At 44.5% G+C, this 18203-nt stretch overlaps 1 protein-coding gene across 1 annotated transcript; it reads right to left on the bottom strand.

The window, feature by feature from the left end:
• Nucleotides 1-12386: 12386 nt before the first annotated feature.
• SIAH3 (siah E3 ubiquitin protein ligase family member 3) lies at nt 12387-14724 on the bottom strand. The gene is made up of 2 exons (XM_010288937.1): nt 14668-14724; nt 12387-13066 (listed from the first exon to the last, which is right to left on the bottom strand). Exons 1-2 carry the CDS (start codon nt 14722-14724, stop codon nt 12473-12475), a joined length of 651 nt encoding a protein of 216 aa, XP_010287239.1. The 3' UTR covers nt 12387-12472.
• Nucleotides 14725-18203: the final 3479 nt, after the last annotated feature.

Raw genomic sequence — 18203 nt, 5'->3', positions numbered from 1 at the left:
GAAATCCATTGAAATAAATGTTATGAAAGCGCTCTCTGACCCACTTTGTTTGCTGATCACGTGCGAGGAGCCTCGGGAAGAATAAAGCAAGTCTTGCTTCTAGTCTTTTTCTCCTTTGTCCATTAACATTTCATTTTCCTAAGATTAAGGAGAAAAAATTGAAGACCCAAACAGCCTCATGTTTCTGAACACTTTGCAGCACCAGAAAGAAACAAAATGAAACAACCCTTTAAATTATTGCATTTTCAAAAAGAATCATCATTTTGTCGTACAGACTGTGTGCGCCAGGCCCTCATTAGCATCCTGGGCTATTTTTAGCCCCTGCTCTTGCTGCGCGTGAAATTGGGCTGTATTAAAGGAAGTACCACACTGCTTTCCCCAAACATCATTTTGCTCCACAAAAAGCACTCTGCCCCTTCCTGCCTTGGGTTTTATGGTACAAGCGCCTTCACTGCAAACTAGCAACTGCTCTGCAACACCGGTGTATTTGTTCATGGGGAATTGGAGGCAAATCACCTGCCAAATCTCCCTCCTCCATCACCAGCTCTGGTTTTTTTGGTCTGCCATGAAGAAACTTGTTAATCCCAAAGGAGGTGAAGTCCTCCTCTTTAGACCTTGTTGAAACAGAGTCTAGGATTGTGCTGGTAGGGCAGAGAAAGCAAGAACAATGGAAATTAAATTCTCCCTTTGCTGCTGAACTGGAGACAGATGCTAACCCACAGCCCAGGATGCTGCTTTGGTAACATTTTGTTATTCCCAGCTGGTAAATGAATGATGTCCCAGGGGAATTTTAGCATACGCCAAGTGCAAGCACAAGGCACCCTTCACTTCTAGCCTGCAATGTCTGGGGTAGATCTCACCCTGGTGTTACTGAAAATTTGGGCCCCCAGCAAAGAGCAGAGGTTGATGTGAGCAATGTAACAACTTTATTCCTTTCCTCCCAAAGTAAGTGTCTAAATAGCTGAAATGGGTCACATCCTCAGAGCGCTGTCCCTTCACCCTTTACATGGGAAACTACGGGTGACCTGTACAGGCACAGGCACTTATCTTCCAGATGTCTAAAATTAGGGGGACGACAACACCCATGCTTCATGTCCAAAGGGGAAAATGGCTTCTTGTAGTCCCTTCAAGTCCACTTTCATTTGCACATACAGCAGGGAATTTCAGGTGCCTCCACTCTGGATCAGATACTGTTTTCTTTCACTGTTTTGCTGAATTATTTGTCATGAGCTCGATGTCCCTCACAGCTAGGTTCCAGAGGAATGAGTGGTAATGAGGCAGTAATTTGTATGAGAGAAAACGGGTCAGCTGAAGGTACCCTGCTCTGAGAAGAGGGTGGAGGTTGCTCCAATAAACCATGAATATTCATCTTGCACATCTGGTCAGTTTTGATCACTCAGCTCTTTTCAAGGCGATTTCTATCAAGCTTCATGAGTGCCTGGAAGAGGTTTTGGCAATAAGAAAGCAAAGAAAAAGATTGATGTTAAAAAGAATTGACAGGCAATAGGGTTAGAGATCCTGCCCAATTCTGATCTTGCAAATAACCAACCTGAAAGTAAAGAATTAATCTGTGAAGGTCCTTGACAACTTATGGGGTAGTTCTACAGTATATTCGCTGTTAATTGTCCAGAAGAAAAAAAACCAAACAGACAAAAAACAACCCCCAAACCCTGCAAGCAATAAGGAGCAGCCTCATGTTGTTTCCGTTTAGTGAAAGGACAGAAAGATTAGAGAACGCCAAGAACCCCTTTCTTTGCTTCCCCACATGACCAGCTTTGGGCTAGACACAGGACCAAAGCTCTGATTCCCACATGGGTTTTCAAGCTCCTGCCACTAAACACAGATGGTGCTGAATCCAGCTCATGAGATCAGCTGGGGACAGCCCAGGCTGGGAGTACTGGGACCTGTGGTTTGCCCTTGGTGATGGTGACACTTTTTTTTTCAAACAGGTTGTGACTGTAGAAGATTAAAGGTAAGCAATAACAAATTGTAAGGCAAGTCTTTAGCAGGGAGTGCATTTTGGCAATTGTTCTTTTCTTCCTAATATTTAATTTCTACCCTTTCATGATGCACTACCCTCTTCATAAAAGTAACACTCCAATGCAAGCAGGTGATACAAGCTGAGAATGCCAAATAGGATTGAATGGCGTTTTTCATGGCAGACATTGTGAAATGTTTTACAGATACGAATAGAAGGGTTTATTGCTGCTCTTTCATATATTATATCATCATAAGGATTTCTAGAAAATTATATACATTGGTTCAAATTAAGAAATTCTCTCTGAGGTATCATTAAAGCAGAGCACTTCATACAATGCAATATATTAAGTCGATGTCAAGTATTTGGGGAGACAGTGGAATATGAACACTAACAAATACAAGTTTATGTCAAAAAAAGTATGGAAGAAAACACTGCCTAGGATTTGTACAGTAAATTTCTTGCCTATTCCTATGCCACTTGCTTTACCTAAATTCCAATCTGGTATACCTCACCTGGGTTCAGGTTACCCATGCTTATCTTCAAGTCTATGCTTAGTTCTTCCCTGTCTACCAAAATGCTTAAGCATATGTGAAGATCTCCTGACTGAAGTCCTAGGAAAAAAATCCATGCATTCACCCTTAAATGAAGCAGCTGCTCTAGGATCTTTGCCATCATAAGGATCCCAAGTGGCAAAGCTTTGTACTGCTCATCCAAAAGGGAAGAGTTTCAGTTGCTCAAAGGATTAATTTTCTTGAGGCATTAGCAGAGTGATACTGCTTTAATTTTAAAAGAAAAAAATAGGGCTTTTGAAAAGGCTGTCATTGATGTTCACAGATGGATACACCTCAGCATTGACCTTGGAGGTTAAGCTAAGTATTTGGATTAAGTGACCTGAACTGTAACTAAATCATGGAGTAGTCACGTTCCAGAAACCTCTCTTCTCCATAGTCCTCTGCTTCAGGGATGCCCACCTTGCCAGCTCAGCTCCAAGCACTCCTTATTGCACTCCTTGATGCTTCTTTCTGACTAACTGAAGCTGGAAGCCTGTCTCAGTCTCTTGCTGGTTTTCTGCCTGCGGTGCGCTTTGCAATGCCTTGTCCTAGGTTGCCTTAGGGTTAAATGTGTCTGTCCTGGGAAATGACACTGTGTTATGACATGTGGCATCTAACACAAGGCTGAAGAGATAGCCCGGATCCTCTAACCCTTTGGGAATACAAAGTCTTGTGCAGTCATGTTGACGTAACATATAGGTGGTTTGGGTTCACTTTTTCAGCTGGAAAGTTTGTTTTTTAGAAGAACTGAAGTGAGGGCCTTTGAGGGTTGCAAGGGAACAGGATTGCTACCTGGGGAGGAATAAGGATAGTCTTGGGGGTGTTTGGGCTGGAGGCAAGGCTGCTTGCCAAGAAAGGAGACTGCTCTGGGGTGGGATGATGAGGGGATGGCCAGCTGGGACACCCTGCCTTGGGAGTGGTGACCCCATACCCAATGATGGTATTTGGGCTGGAGCTGCAGCCTGAAAGCTGTGGTCCAAGGGACTGAGGATCATCCTCAGGATCATGCATCACCATGAACGCAATCAAAATCTCCCCCAGACAAAGTGATCTGAACCTGGTCATCACCACAGGGTAAGGGAAGAAATCAGTAACCCATAGGCATTTTAGTGACAATAAAAATGCTTCCCAGCCTCACCACTGTTATTTCTGCCTTTCCCTAGAGGACCTGAGACCAAGCGTTTACGTAGCTGAGGAGTCAGGAGGATCTCTCCTGATCACAGCCTCGTGTGGGAGCTAGTCAAAAGCAGCTTCTAACTGCACAGCCCTTTTCCAGCACACTCTGGCTTGATAACAAATAAGTCCCCAAGACAGCTCGGTTAGTGCTTCTCTGATTAGAGACAACTGCCATCGAGTCTTTTAACATGCAATTATACTTTAAAAGGTCACTCTATGAAAATGGTGCCGTGAGGCCCCATGTTTATTGACTCCCTTCCCTGGGCAATTTGCTCAGTTTACATGTAATGAATAAATGCTGTACTTGGCTGCTGCCCAGCCCAACAGGTCTGAAAGCCAAGCTGTGTCAGCTTTCTGCCAGGGCTTTATCACCAAAACTAAAGGTTACTCCAGAAAACCCTCTTAACCTGTAGCTTAGGGGTGTCTTTTTTTTGTGTCACATTTGCATTTGGGCACTTTGCTATAATCCTCCTCATCCGTATCTCCCCATTTCTTCCCATTTTCAACTTCTGATGAACTCCACCACTCCTTGTATCTGAGTAAGATTTTGTCCAGCTGTCGACTTTCGCCTGCAGCGTAGCTCCTGATTTAGCTGTGATGGTTCAGACCTGTCTGTAGAATTGGCTGTTGTGTCTGCTTGACACAATCAGGAGAGGAAAATGTTTTTTCTTCCTGTCAGACAGTATATCAGCCTTGCAGATGGCTACAGTCAGCATGGTTAACTTAGCTCCAGGATGGGCAGCTGAGCCACCATGGGCTGAGCCAGTGACTTAACCTGGTGAAGTGGTGAGACTTTTGTGGCAGGATGGCTTCTGATGCTTGTGATGGCTCAGATGTAGTCAGATCCTGGACCTCACAGCAATGCAGTGTGAATGTAACAGCTTTACAGATCTAGGGTTCGAAAGGAAAGGATCGTTCTGATCTTGTGGCTGGATGGTGTAGATGGGGTTTCTACAGTGAGCCTGCTCCTGGAGGACATCATCAGGTCTGGAGAAGAGCTACATTGTGCCTTCACTGCAAAGGAGTCATGTCAGTCACTGAGGAACTGAGAGCCCAAAGTCTGGCCCATTTGACCTGATTGATAGCCATTGAGTCTGAATGGGAAATGAAACCATCACTGCATAGGGAAACTTCATGAGTCATGGTAAGGTCTTCACTTAGGTTGCAGCTTGAGTGGACTCAGCAGTAAGACGAGTACATTCTGCAGAAAGAAATCCTCTGTTTCTCTCTGGATGGGGGGATCTCTGAAGCTAAGGCTTATGTTCAAGGACTTGTCAAGCATTGGAACAGGCTGCCCAGGGAAGTGGTTGAGTCACCATCCCTGGAGGTATTTAAAAGTTGTGTAGATGTGGTGCTTAGGGACATGGTTTAGTGGTGGACTTGTCAGTGTTAGGTTAACGGTTGGACTCGGTCATCTAAAGATCTTTTCCAACCTAAATGATTCTATGACTCTATGACTTCTTCAGCATTTGTAACTATGCTATCTGGAGTTCCTCTCTATGCAGAGTGATGAGCCATCTGGGACAGACACCCTCCATGGTGCATCTGTGCTGGCCCCAGTGGCCTGGACACCTTAACAGCTGATGACTCAGCTCTGGTTCTTCCAGGTTTCCACCTGAGAGAAGAAGAGCAATTAGGAGTGATATGTGACGAACAATCATGGGTGAAATGTGACCCAGCACAGACAGTATGATTAAGTGCTCACCCTCAATACTCTAAGGACATACCACATGCAGAAATTTTTTTTAACATGATGTCCCGCTGCATACATAACCACCAGTCAACATGTCAGTCCTGCATAACAGGCTATAGAGCTGGAAAGTTTGCTATAACTCACAGACTCTCCTGTCAACATCAGCCAGTATAAACATACACTGCTGCAGGGCCCAGGTTTAATCTCCGCTGGTTTTCAGTGTAGGAGTTATCACACGTAACTATAACAGCAACAACAATTTATAGGCTGTCAGGAATGCAGCCAGTCCTCCTCAGACCTGGGGCTGTCCCTGTCTTCTGCCAATCCAGCAGAGGAGCCACGTGGAGGCTTACCCAGAGGAGGCTGGATAAATCTCCTTGGCAGCTCTCACACTGGTCACACCGTTCAGTGGATATTCATATTCTTTTTTCTGCAGTGCTGGTTAAGTATTTCTTTGAGAAAACTCTGGAAGTGACAGAGCAGGGGCTGTGATGTGCCGAAGTTCAACCCTCTCTGCCTACTGGGAAACCTTTTCCAAGGACACATGTCACAAGAAACTGCTGCCCAGAGGCCACAGCAATATATTTCTCCTTCACTCAGGACTCTCTTAGCTGATTTTTTTAGTTCAGCATTTCTTTGAGTAATCAGGGTAGTCCTAAGACTGTCACTCTTCTGGGTATCTTCTTCCACATCTCAATAAGGGAAAAGCATAGGCATCACCCGAAGCTCATTTTGAGTAATGATCCCTTTCAATATCAGCTGCTACTTTTAAAGAGGTTATCAGCCCTAAAAGCCCTCACTGCATTATTATTTTATGTTAGTATATTATACTATTATTCATTTATATTACTGTAGTTTCCAGAGACCTTTCTGTGGATCAGGACCCTACTGTGGAAGCTGCGGTAGCACCTAGCCATATTTTGTAGCCTACTGTCATTGTCAGAAGCACAAGAGGAACCCATATCCCAAAACAGAAGCCATCTGATAGAGATAAGAATGGACTTAATGATTCTGTGCAAGATCCTGTTTTAATTCTCAAAGCTAAGGGAGGGACTCACATCAATTTTGGTTGCCTTTGGACTTAACATGTCTAGAACTGGTGGCATCCAGTTCTGTGGTCCAGCTGTTTGCCACAGTTTATTAGGAGAGACCCAAACTAATCCCTGCAGGTGTATCTAGTGCTTCTGCTGTGAAAGGCAGAGGCAGAGAAGTAGGGCTTGCCTGCACCCCTCCCCTGCACACACACCAGTGAGCCTAGCAGAGCCTCGGTGGAGCCTCGCTGTCCTTGTGCCCTAAAAACCACCTTGGCCTAAAAGTTGATATTAGTAGATTTTGAGAGAACAGTCTTAAAGTCATCAAAGGCTTCAAGCCAGCTGCCTGACAGCCCTTATCTTCAATAGTTGAAGCAGGGATTGTAACATGAAGAAAGTGTCTACATAGGTTGTGCTTGCGACTCTGGATTCACCCCGAACGGGTAAGAGATATAGTGATCTCCCCACAGCCTGCTGGCCAGGCAGTCTGGTCCGAAAATAAAGATCCTTTCCAGACTTGTTTCATACATGGCATTGTTTGCATTACTTTTTAAAGTGGTCTCCCTTAGTAGAGAAAGGAAGAATATCTGAGTTTCTCTTGAACACAAGCCAATAGGACCTGACTAGCAGTGAAGTGACTCTTGCTATGCAGACATCCAGTCTGCAGCAGTAAGAAAAGTGCTTTTAAGATCATCTGGAAACTCTGTCCCAAATCTCATGTTTGCATTTCAATAAGTTTCTTTGTCTGAAAGCTCTGATTTTTCAGCCTGCACTGCATGGATCTTGAAGTAGTTCATCACTGTTGCCATGAAAGTTCAAACCCATTTATCTTCAATAAGATTACTTGATGCAATTTCTAACAGCAAGAACCCCTCAGTCCTTGGGCTTTCTACAAGATTAAGTGATGTATTCAGATAGGCAATGTCTCAGGAGGATTTTCAGTACCTGGAAGATACAAAGCTCATTCTAGTCAAAGGACAACAGGTTTTGCAATTGGTGTTTCCCATTTGCCTCCCACTTTGTTAGGCTCTTTTTTTGGAACCTGGCATCCATTTGTGAAAGTACTGTGAGAACAGCCATCTTTGCAACAAATGTTAGTCCTCATCCTTCTCTTGGAAATGATCACTGCCTGCTAATCCTTCACATGCATGTTCTGAAGGGGCAGAGCCCAAAGGGGGATAAAAAACCTATGCATTAGTCTGTTGTGTTAGTGGAGAGAGAAAGAATGAGTGATCGTAGTCCTAACCAAGGGTATGAGGTATAGGCTTAATTTGATGTTCTGCCGAGGTTTTTTTGGGTGGTTTTCAGCAAATACTTTCCTACCTTGGTGGGAGCTATGCAGGTGAAAGACAAGAAAACTGTTGTGTGACAGGGCTTGGAGGAACCACTAGCAGCTGCAGGTAGCTGGGTACCCACCAAAACCAGTCGAGCTGTGGGACAGGATTGGGCCTGGGTGTCTGCACTCACTGTGCAGCATCAGGGCTATCTGCACGGAGAACCACGGTTCCCAGGGCTGATCCTCTCATCTGCACTGCTCCCACGACCAAGCTCCCAGCAGACAAGAGACCCTTTTACCAGCTGGAAGGTGCCGATGTGAAGAGACACGTCTCTGCCCAGAGCTGGTTTGCTACTTCCCAGGAGGTCTGATCATTTTCCTGACAGCTCCCGCTCTGACCTCACTCTGAGTGGTTTCTGTTGAGTAATGTGTCTGTCGGGAGCTTGAGCTCTGCCCTCAGTTGTGTGCGTACGCCTCCGGAGCCTGCAGGCACTACCCCGTGCTGCCCTGCTCTGAACCCCCCTCCTTTTCTGCAGGGTCATCTCTGCAGAAGATGAATCACCTTTTTCTGTGAATAGTTCCAGTGATGATACGTGTGGCAATCTTTGTTTTCTGCCCTTCACTCAGGCAATGTGAGCATGCAGAGTTAACTGGATTAAAAAAAAAAAAAAAGGATTAAAAACTTATGCTTGCGTCTGAATAGTTCAGAAGCTGCAGCTCCTCCGTGTGAGAAGGTGTTTCTGATCCAGTTGGAGCAGAAGTGCATCTCTGAGTCTGTTCTGACAGACTCTTCTCCAAGCAAAATGTTTTTCAGGTGTGTTATGGGCTAGAAAAGCAGATAAATCACCTATACTACAGTACTGTCAATTGGGCTTCATTCCTCTGATGCCCAAAAGAGAGAGCCATGCAGCGGTACCTGGCAATTTATTGTAAACCATTAATTTTGTTATCAACCTTTCATTGTCCAGAATTTACTATCCCTCATTTCTTCAGTAGCTTACTGGCCTGTATTCATAAAGGATGGTATGAAACGGAGGATGTGATATCGGAGTCCAGTGGGAAGAGGACTACTGCCCTACTTCTCAGCAAACCCTCCTGCTGGCACTGGCACAGCAAGATCCTTCGTCATCTTCAAGATGATGAGACTTGGGATGCTTCAGCTGATTTATAAAGAGTCATAGATATATGATGTGAGCTTAATTCATAATGGGATTGAGCTGAAAGCACTAATGCTGTTTTACTGCAGATCTGACATTAACATTCACACTGTGTCTGATGGATAGTGCAGAAGAACCAAAGTAGGTTTTCTAGTGGGTATGGTAGCAATCCATCTGGCTCAGCCTCATGAAATTATTGTTGTACTTTACTAATCTAGGCACAAGAAAACCCATCCATGAACACAGATATGTAAAAACTCAAAAAAAAAAAAAACCAAACCAAAAACCCACCGTTTTGTCTATGTAAAAAAACCCCCCACAAAATAAAGAGAGGCCACTACTCTCAGGTAGGTAGGGAAACAGAATTTTGCAACACCTGCATAGCAATTTTGCAAGATCTCATTTTCTCCTGCACCAAATGAAGGATACTTCCTTACTTCAAAGAGATGTTAGGCTGTGTTCTTCACATTTTGGAAGGAATTTGGGCTGATTGTGTATAATACATTACAAAGCTGCAAAATATTGGAGTATGAAATGAATTCTAGAAGCCCCAATTTCAGTCCCAAATTTGGGGAGCCAGGCTACAGCTGCCTTTCAGCCATAAGTGGAGAGCTGTAAAAAGTGCTGTATTATGCTCACTGACAGTGCATGTAAACTGAATTTCATTGTTGATCCTACTTGCCAGCTTTTTAGGATTTATGTCCCGCTATGCAGAAAATTTTCTTCATCTTTGCTTTATTGGGGTGAAGGGTTTCTCATTGGCTTTGAATTATGACAGAATTATGTCTTCCATGGGAGAAAGTCCTTAAATATACCCATAAACTTTTGAGCTTTATATTGAGATGCTTATGAAGGCTGGATTTAGGCACCCATACCTTCTTTCTCCCTGAAATGTGTTCTTTTCTGTACTGTGAGTCTTACTGGGCAGATTTTCCTCAGTACTCCAATGTATCTGGATTTCTGAAATCCCTGCCAGAGCTGGGGCTTTGCAGCTGTGGAGAGAGTCAAGGAAGGAGGTTATGTGGTTGGCTGCAAAGAGCAGTGGGAACAATTAAAGCAACGGAACTCAAGAGGCAAAAGCGGGAGGAGACAATAAGTGCCATGGGCTCTGCAAGCCGAAGGGTGAAGTCCAGGTTGAGAGCTTGAGAATGGGCTGAGAAGGGTGGCCACCAGATGAGGGGAAGGACTGGGAAGGAAATGGAAAGCCTGAAATTTTGGTGTGGTCACAAGAAAGCTCTGGGAGAAGGATATGTGGGATGTGAGGAGGTTCGTGTCAGGGAAGGTCACATTTCCAATGTGCCTCCTGCCTCATCGAAACCAGAAAACCAGGTTGCTGCAAGGAATGGAGTTGCCCATCCCAGAGGAGCTGCTGCTGTCACACTCATCCTGCCAGAAATACACTGGTCCTTTGGCAAGGGGCATGCCCAAAAATACCAACAGCACATTCTTAATTTCAGTAGCTATTTCAAGAGCAAAAGGTGACAACTAGCAAGAAGTAAATAGTCTGGAACAAGTGAATACCTGAGGAATATCCCTCCCCCTGGAAGTGATTGTGATCAGGCAACAAAAGCAGCATTACATTAGGTCTCTACCACAGTGTATAAAGTGATCAGGAAGTTTAAGCTAAACGAAATGTTTTTATTGGGGTTTTATTGCTTTTGCTTTGTTTTAATTCAGCAGCAGAATATTATTTGCCGGAGGAGCTGGAGAAGCCAGTTTCAGTCCACAAAAATGCCAATGATTTATTTATTGCTATCATTTAGGGAAAGGGCAGCAGTTGCTGGTTCTGAATATTTAACATCGCCGGGAAAAAGCAAGCCACTCTGAAGCCTCTGTGTTCCAGTGAAGCACTGCAAACCAGCACGGCCCCTGGCCCCCCAAATTCAGAGATGGGGGAGCTGTGAAAGTATGGCCCAGCATACTCTTACAGGGACTGGGTCTTCTTCTTCAGACATCAGCTTACATGGTCATGAGCAGCCTGTTGAAGAGACTCTAGCTTCTCTCTGAGCGGTGACCTGCGATGAAAGCCCAGATAAGGAGGTGAGGTGCATCTGCAACTCAGAAGACACTACCTGCATAGCATTCATCTCAGGAAAATTGCAATTTGTTTTGCTTCATGCATCGTTTACAATAATTCCTAGGAGAGCAGCAGGACTGTTCTTAGCTTGATTCCCCTGCTTCCTTGGTTTTCCAAGGGAGTCAAGCAATGAGCCTCAGTCTCTCTAGCCACTAACTGACCCAGTCCACCAGATGTTTCTTGAAAAAGCATTCAGGAGCTGCCAGGCCACAGCCACACACAGGCAGAAGGGAAAACAGGAAAAGACAATTTCCCATGCTTCTCATGTGTCACACCCACTGTTGAGCCCCCTCCTTCAACACATCACCTACCACAGTGGGATTTCAACTGCTGTTGTTGGCTGTGGAGGAAACATGCCTGACTGCAGATGGGACCGAGTGTCAGGAGTTGGCCAGCACCTGCCTCTGCCTCTCCCCAAGGAGCCAACCAAGGGAGAAGTTCTTAGAGAAGCCCGTGCCTTCTTGCCGCCATCGCCATCTGTGAAACACCCTCAGCAGAAGAAAGGGGTCATCATCACCTCCCAAGTGTACGGAAAAAAAAAAAAAATTAAGGTTATTTTTAAAGGAGAGCATTTCAAATCTCATAGCCGATTTGCAAACAGCTATTCCAGCTGCATTGTTTTAAATCAATGTTTAGCAGCACACACTGTAGGTCCAAGGGGCACAGAATTCAATAGCAAGATCAGTACACAGCTTAGGACTGTGCTGATACTTTGTTTTCTGAAAATCTCTTTCTGAATGCTTAAGGAAATAGCTCAAAAGGTGAATGCCCCAAGAGCTGGCTCTGGTTATATCCATCCTGGAGCCAGACCATCTAGCAAGACTTTCACTGCCTATCATGATACAAGAGTGAGATTTAACCGTGCCCACAGTGACCACTCACTAGCTGTCATCCCCAATTTAATGCAGGATGAGGCTTCCCAGGCCCCGGCTCAGTGGAGGTGGTGACTTTTTCTTCTGAAGCTTTCATTGTCTGGGTAGTGAAGGTTGCTTCCTTGGAAGCTGAAGGGAGCTCTGAAACTGCAAGCTCTCCGAGGCTTGGTTGTGACCACAGTGTGAATCACTATTGCCAGTACGGAAACCTGGGTGCTCTTGTCCCTTAGTGGAATGCTCGACCTTTTACCAGGCACAGGGGCCTCCTTAATATCAGGCAATTAGGCAGACAGTGAAGGAAATACATTTGCATAATGTGCTCAGACCGAAGTCTATGAGTCTATGAGTCACCCTGGAGAACTATGAGTCACCCTGGGTGCACCTTCTGGGAGAAAGTATTGTTGCCAGTGTTGCTGGAGGGTGACAATAAACTGATTAGCCTCTTTAAAATTTCTCATAAAAGTGTATTAGCAAAACGGTAAATACATTACACACAGACCGTAACCACAGGATGTCTACATAATGCCCGCTGTGGACAAGTACTAAATACCATAAAAGACCTGAGACCCCCCCGAAAAGTCCACAAGTTCTGGCTCTCACAAGGCAGATAGAGCACCATTGTTGCTGTTCCTCTTCCTCCTCCTCTTCCGCCTCCCCCTCACATTTCAGCTTCAGTGTTGTGAACTTTGCTGGTGGTTATTGCGATTCCTATCGCTAGGCTTCCATTGTCGGAAAAGAGCTGAGCAAGGGAAGTGTTCAGCACAAGGCAATCCCCGTCCGAAATGACAGAGTCAACACACTCCAGTACCGACCTGGGGGTCGCCTCCCACTTGAGGCGTCTCTGGTTCCTGTTGAGCTCGAGCCGGTAGGTGAAGTTGTCGGCTTGGGTTGGTGTGCCAATCAGCATCATCGTAGCAAAGAACTGGGGGTGGCCTTCATACTTCTCCTGCTTCCTGAGGACCAGCAAAAACTGGTGGCCAAGGCAAGAGTGCATGATGATCCAGTCTGTGGGTGCGGGCAGGTGCATGTCCGTGGCCAGGAAGACAATCTCTGCCCCCTGAAGGATATTGATGCGGTGGGTCTGCCTCAGGTGGGACACCACCACCTCCAGGTGCCCTTCCCATGGGCAGGAGAAGAGTGGGCATGTGCAGGGAACCAGCTGGGGGTCGTGCACTGCTTCATGGTGATGGCAGGGAGGAAGGACGCCTTGCTCTGTGGACGTCTGGGCAGCTGCACAGCGGGTTGGTGCATACTACAAGAGAGAAATGGCACGTGACAGCAGGTAGACCTGGAACCGGTGCAGATACGCAAGATGCAGACCCCGCAGACACCAGCCACCTAATACCCCACCCAAAACAGCACCAGTGGGAACACCAGGAGCTCAACACTGCTGAAACCAAGCTGAGATCGGCGGCAATCCAGACCTGGATCTGCACAGCAAAAGGTGCTGGCAGTTGCCTTGTTCTCCAGGTGAGGAGAGAAATGGTTTGAGCCACAAGTCACTTCAAATGAAAGTGATGTATGTGTTTAAAGAACAATTTCATTAGTTTGGGGGGAAAAATCTGATTAAAAAGAAAAAAAAGCCCAACAAAGCAAGGACAGCATGGGACATTTTATATAGTTAAGGCTCTTGCAGCTCAGAACAAGGAAATGAAATATGTATGCCTTTATTATTCTTTAATGAAACACACTGGCGAATACAGGCATTTCTCCTGGAACAATATGCTTTATAACACCCATAATTTGTGAAATAAAAGTCAGTTTTTATTGTATATGATGCCTTTTTTTTGTGTGTGTGTGTCAATGTATTTGTGCTTAATTGATACGTTTACCTCCATAAATCTTAGATGGCTCTCAAAGGTGGATGGATGGCAAATTTAGGGCATTTTTATACTAAAGTAAATTTGGATTAAGGTAGGGCAGCTACCTGAGAAGGCAGCAGCTCTTGCAGAAAAATTCCCTGTGAGGACCAGGAAGCAAACCGCTCTGCCTCTGTCAAGTGGATGTTGTGGAAGAGAAATGAGTAAGTCTTATTCAGCCAAAAGTGTATCCACAAGTAATGCTCTTCAGGAAGAGTAATGGTTCTCTGCAATAACTTTGTGCATAGACAAACCCTAAGGCACAGGCATGCTGGTCATGATTCATCCTACTCAATTTTAAGCATTTACTTCAGCCACCCGAGACAGAAGCCTGGTTGCATTGGACTGCCTTTGCAGTCAATAGAGGGAGGTAGCCCTTCCCAGAGGCAGATTCGGATCTTAGGTGAAGTAATTAACCTCCTAAAGGTGGCACCGGCTGCCGTCAGAGTGACTAAGGGCTGAGATCCAATCGGCCTAGTTGTACCTCGATTTTATATGCTTAAATGTAGGAGGACATTGCCTCCATCTGAACTCCTTTGGAGATGCTTATAGGCAGTATAAGAATTAAGAGTACATATATACACACACACGCGTACATTTTGCTTTAACATATTTCAGGAAGATTCACATAATCCCCCAGATACTGCCCCATGTCTGCTCATTTTAAGATATGTATCCAATATCATAGGAATAACGATACAGTTCTAACACCTAAGAGTTGTTCTCCTCCATGCCACATCTAAGTCATAGCAGATTTGGGCTTTATTCAGCCATTTTTGGGCAGAGATTTGCTTTAACCAGGAGCATAATCCTGTATAATAGGTGACAGACACGTTGCAATTAGTGCATTTTCTCATCACTCTATGGATGCCGTGATGCCTTTCATTACAGCCTTGAAGTGAGATTAAGCATTCTGACTGCAGTTTTTCCCACCAGAACTTGCACTTTTGCTTTCCAGGATGTTTTGGGAGGCCATGACTTGGATCAACTGTACCCAACTCTCATATGACCAGCGCTTCCTTGCCAGGATGACAAAGTCCTGGATCTCCATTCTCGTTTTGTCGGTAGCTGCCGAGGGATGTGATGAGCAGAGCAGGGTTGTGATCGCCACTGCTGTGAAATTCATGGTTCTTCCCGAGGCGCTGGGTGTCAAAGGGAGCCATTTCTTCTTCCTCTGACATTTGATATGAGGAATAATTGACTACTTAAGCCCTATTATTGAGCCTCGCAGCTTTTTCTTTAGAGAATTATTACTTTGATAGTACTGTTCTACTTTTCGTATCCTCATATTTTATTTGTTTTGCTGTATAAAATTCAAGAATATAAACTTTCCAAGAAGATAATGAATTGAGGACAGATAAATGACTATCATTGTCTGGGAGATAAAACAGGTCATTATAAACTAATTGACATTTGTGGCTTTAGCTGCCTGCTTATCGTGGTGGGATTGCTGGTTCACACTTAATTATATATTAATTTTTGCATCCCATTAGGATGAAAGTTATGGTTAATTTAAACCCTTTTTGGCGAAGGAGGCTACTGCAATGGCAGACCGTAAAAGCCTTTTAAAAAAAATCCCTGAAATGCTAATTGCCTCATAAAATGAATTCTAATCTTCCAATCTAATACAGTGGGTGTGAGCAATTACTTTCTCTCACCAAACTGTTAATGCAACATTAGTGATTATACTAATTAAAACTAATGAACTCATACTCACATGCTGATAAACCTCTCAACCACTCTACAAGTTCCATCCTTCTACCAGGTTTTTTTAACTCCTCTTTAAGAAGATGAATCTTAAATTAACCTCTTGAATAACATTCAAAATTAGGTTTTGAAATGTGAAGGTTTATAGACTGTGTATAATTCCTCTCCAAAGATTACCAGAGTCTGAGAAACCATCTCCACTGAGGATGTAATTGAATTTAGAAATGCATTCTCCTAATTTGATAAGCATGGAGAGCAATGGTAGCTCATCCATCTAAACTGTATCCAAAGTAAGAAAATACAAGTATCTCCAAAAATCACTTTATGACAAGCATGTTTCTATGGCTCAGGGACTGGAAAAGTAAATTACAATAAGCAGTTTATTCAACGTATCTTTCTGTCCTTCAGTTGTGATTTTTGTGTGTGTGTGTGCAATTAATTGAGAATTCTCTTTCACATCTCACATTTTTGAAACATTTCCATAAATCACTTCAGCAAAGGATTTTTGGTCTGACTTCATTCACTTCAAGTTTATTGAAAATTCTGGAAATCCAGCACACACCACATGATCTATTTTTATTCTCTGACTAGGTGAGAATCATCTTCAAAATCTGGTTTCTGAATTATACAACATTCCTGTTTCTAAATTCTAAATTTTGTAATATTCTGAAGGAAACATTTAAAAACTCCTAGCCTCTGAAAAAAAGTCTCACAGAAAACTATTATTTATTTTTACTTTTGGGTATGAGTGTAACTATTGGGGTGACTGTGCCCTTGTTGGTCTTTCAGGCTGTGAATCGAACCTCTAAAATTGAAATGCAAAACAGGCATAAAATGGTCACCTTGAGTGCATTTAAATGCTTGAATAAATATTTATGAACATTTTTTCCATGTTTAATCTGCTCCAGTATTTACTTTCCATCATTTATTGCCCGATTACATAATAAAATTAGGTTTATTATATTGTTGTGTCAGTCCAGTATTATTATCAATTATCTTTTAGCCTGTTGGCTGATTTCAGTCAAATTTAACTGTGTGATAGGAGTCTCAAAGGCTTTAATTTCCTACCAGTTTTGTGAGAAGAGGCAGCAGGGTAAAGAAGTATGACCCTTTCGCATCTCCAGGGAGGAGCAGCTTGCCACGTGGGCAATGTTACATTGTCAGATAGGAGAGAACCTAAACAATGGCAGTTTGATTCCAAATGTATTACAGGCACCAGAGAACCCACACGAGACAGCGTCTCTGTGAACAGGAGAAACGGCTTCAGCCAGAGAGCTCCTCATTAGACGTGAGATAATCCCACCACGAGACACCAAACCGCAGGAAACCAGGCTCTGCCGCTCACAGAAAGATTTCTTTTTAATGATGCAGCTTATTACAATGTCATTCTCCTTAGGAACAAGTCATCTGGCAATGGGGAATTTATAAATGCATGGTGCTTTTCTTAGGGGAAAAAAAAGAAAGGTTATATTCGGACCCTGGACATCGGGGTTCTGGGTCCTACCCCAGCCTTTCTGCTAAAAACCCAACAAACTGCTGTAGGTGTGACTCATCTCTTCCAGCTGTGATTTCTGAGGAGTAGGTGGCTAACTCTGAAGAACATCAGCTCCTTTCACAGCCCATGCAGAGTGCAATTCACTTCATCTCAAGAGATGCTGAAGGAACATCCCCAGGACACTGCTCTCTACACACAGCCAGGACCAAACCCATCCTTGGGGCAGACCCACAGAGGTTTTACTGGTATCTAGACAAGGAGCAGAAGGGCACCTCTAATTCGGTCCGGAGAGGGCTGTACCACTACGCTCTTCTCCTGCTGCACTGGGGACAACACAGTCTATGGAGAGACAAATGGATGCCTGTTCACATGAGGGTGTAAATCCATGGCTCCCTACCACCAGTCACCAGTGACTTGGCAGAAAATCCAGGGGAAGGTCAAAGGGTAGATCCAAGAGGCATAGATCTCCAAGACCTCCAAGAGGTAGAGAAGACACAAGCGTACCTCTGAGTCTGCAGCTGCAAAGCTGAGGAGCCCACCCAGGAGAGAAGGCTTTGTTATTGCTCCTCATGCTCTGGAGGACCTTTTGTATTTTAACTAACAAAGACTTTAGGTCAACTATGGTAAAAATAGTGCAAACAGAGGCAGCAATCCACACTGCACCCCTGCTGGCTAAGCTCCCGGCCCCGTGGGGTGCATGCACCCACACTACACCATGATCGCTCAAGTCCTGCTTCTCTGCTGCACGTTGGTAACAGCTTCGAACGGGAGCGCAAAGTTGGCTGCTGCCCTGAGCAGCCGAATGCCTTGCAACTGTAGTCTTGACTTGCAAATGGGGAACTTGCTCGATGCAAACCTCTCAGGGTTGAGGGAGGGTTGAATCCAGGCCTCCCGTCCCATGGGAGAGGACCCAGATCCTGATGATCTGAGGTAAAATGAGGGCGAGTAGCACAGCCACATTGTAGAAGAATAAATGTTGCTCAGGTCTTCAGAGTGAAGGTTAAATATCACCTTTCTGCATTTTCCAGTGTTCCCCAGTGTTATACTGGGAGCCTGGATGCCTCATTCATACTTTTACTTACAGTAATGCATATACTGTGCAAAAAATCAGCCTTTTACATGCCCATGAACAGTGCAGCGTGTGCCGAGGAGAACATCCCAAGGAATGAGGACACGGACTCATTTGCTGCTCAGTTATTGTGGTTTAACCCGACAGGTAGCCAAAACAACCACACAGCCGTTCACTCACCTTCCCCCCCACAGCAGGATGGGGAGAGAATCGGAAAAAAAAAAGGGTAAAACTCATGAGTTGAGATAAAGCCAGTTTA

The sequence above is a fragment of the Phaethon lepturus genome, unplaced genomic scaffold (assembly GCF_000687285.1).
Source record: "Phaethon lepturus isolate BGI_N335 unplaced genomic scaffold, ASM68728v1 scaffold4016, whole genome shotgun sequence".
In the NCBI taxonomy this organism is placed as follows: Eukaryota; Metazoa; Chordata; class Aves; order Phaethontiformes; family Phaethontidae; genus Phaethon; species Phaethon lepturus.
This window is presented reverse-complemented; position numbering and strand designations above follow the sequence as displayed.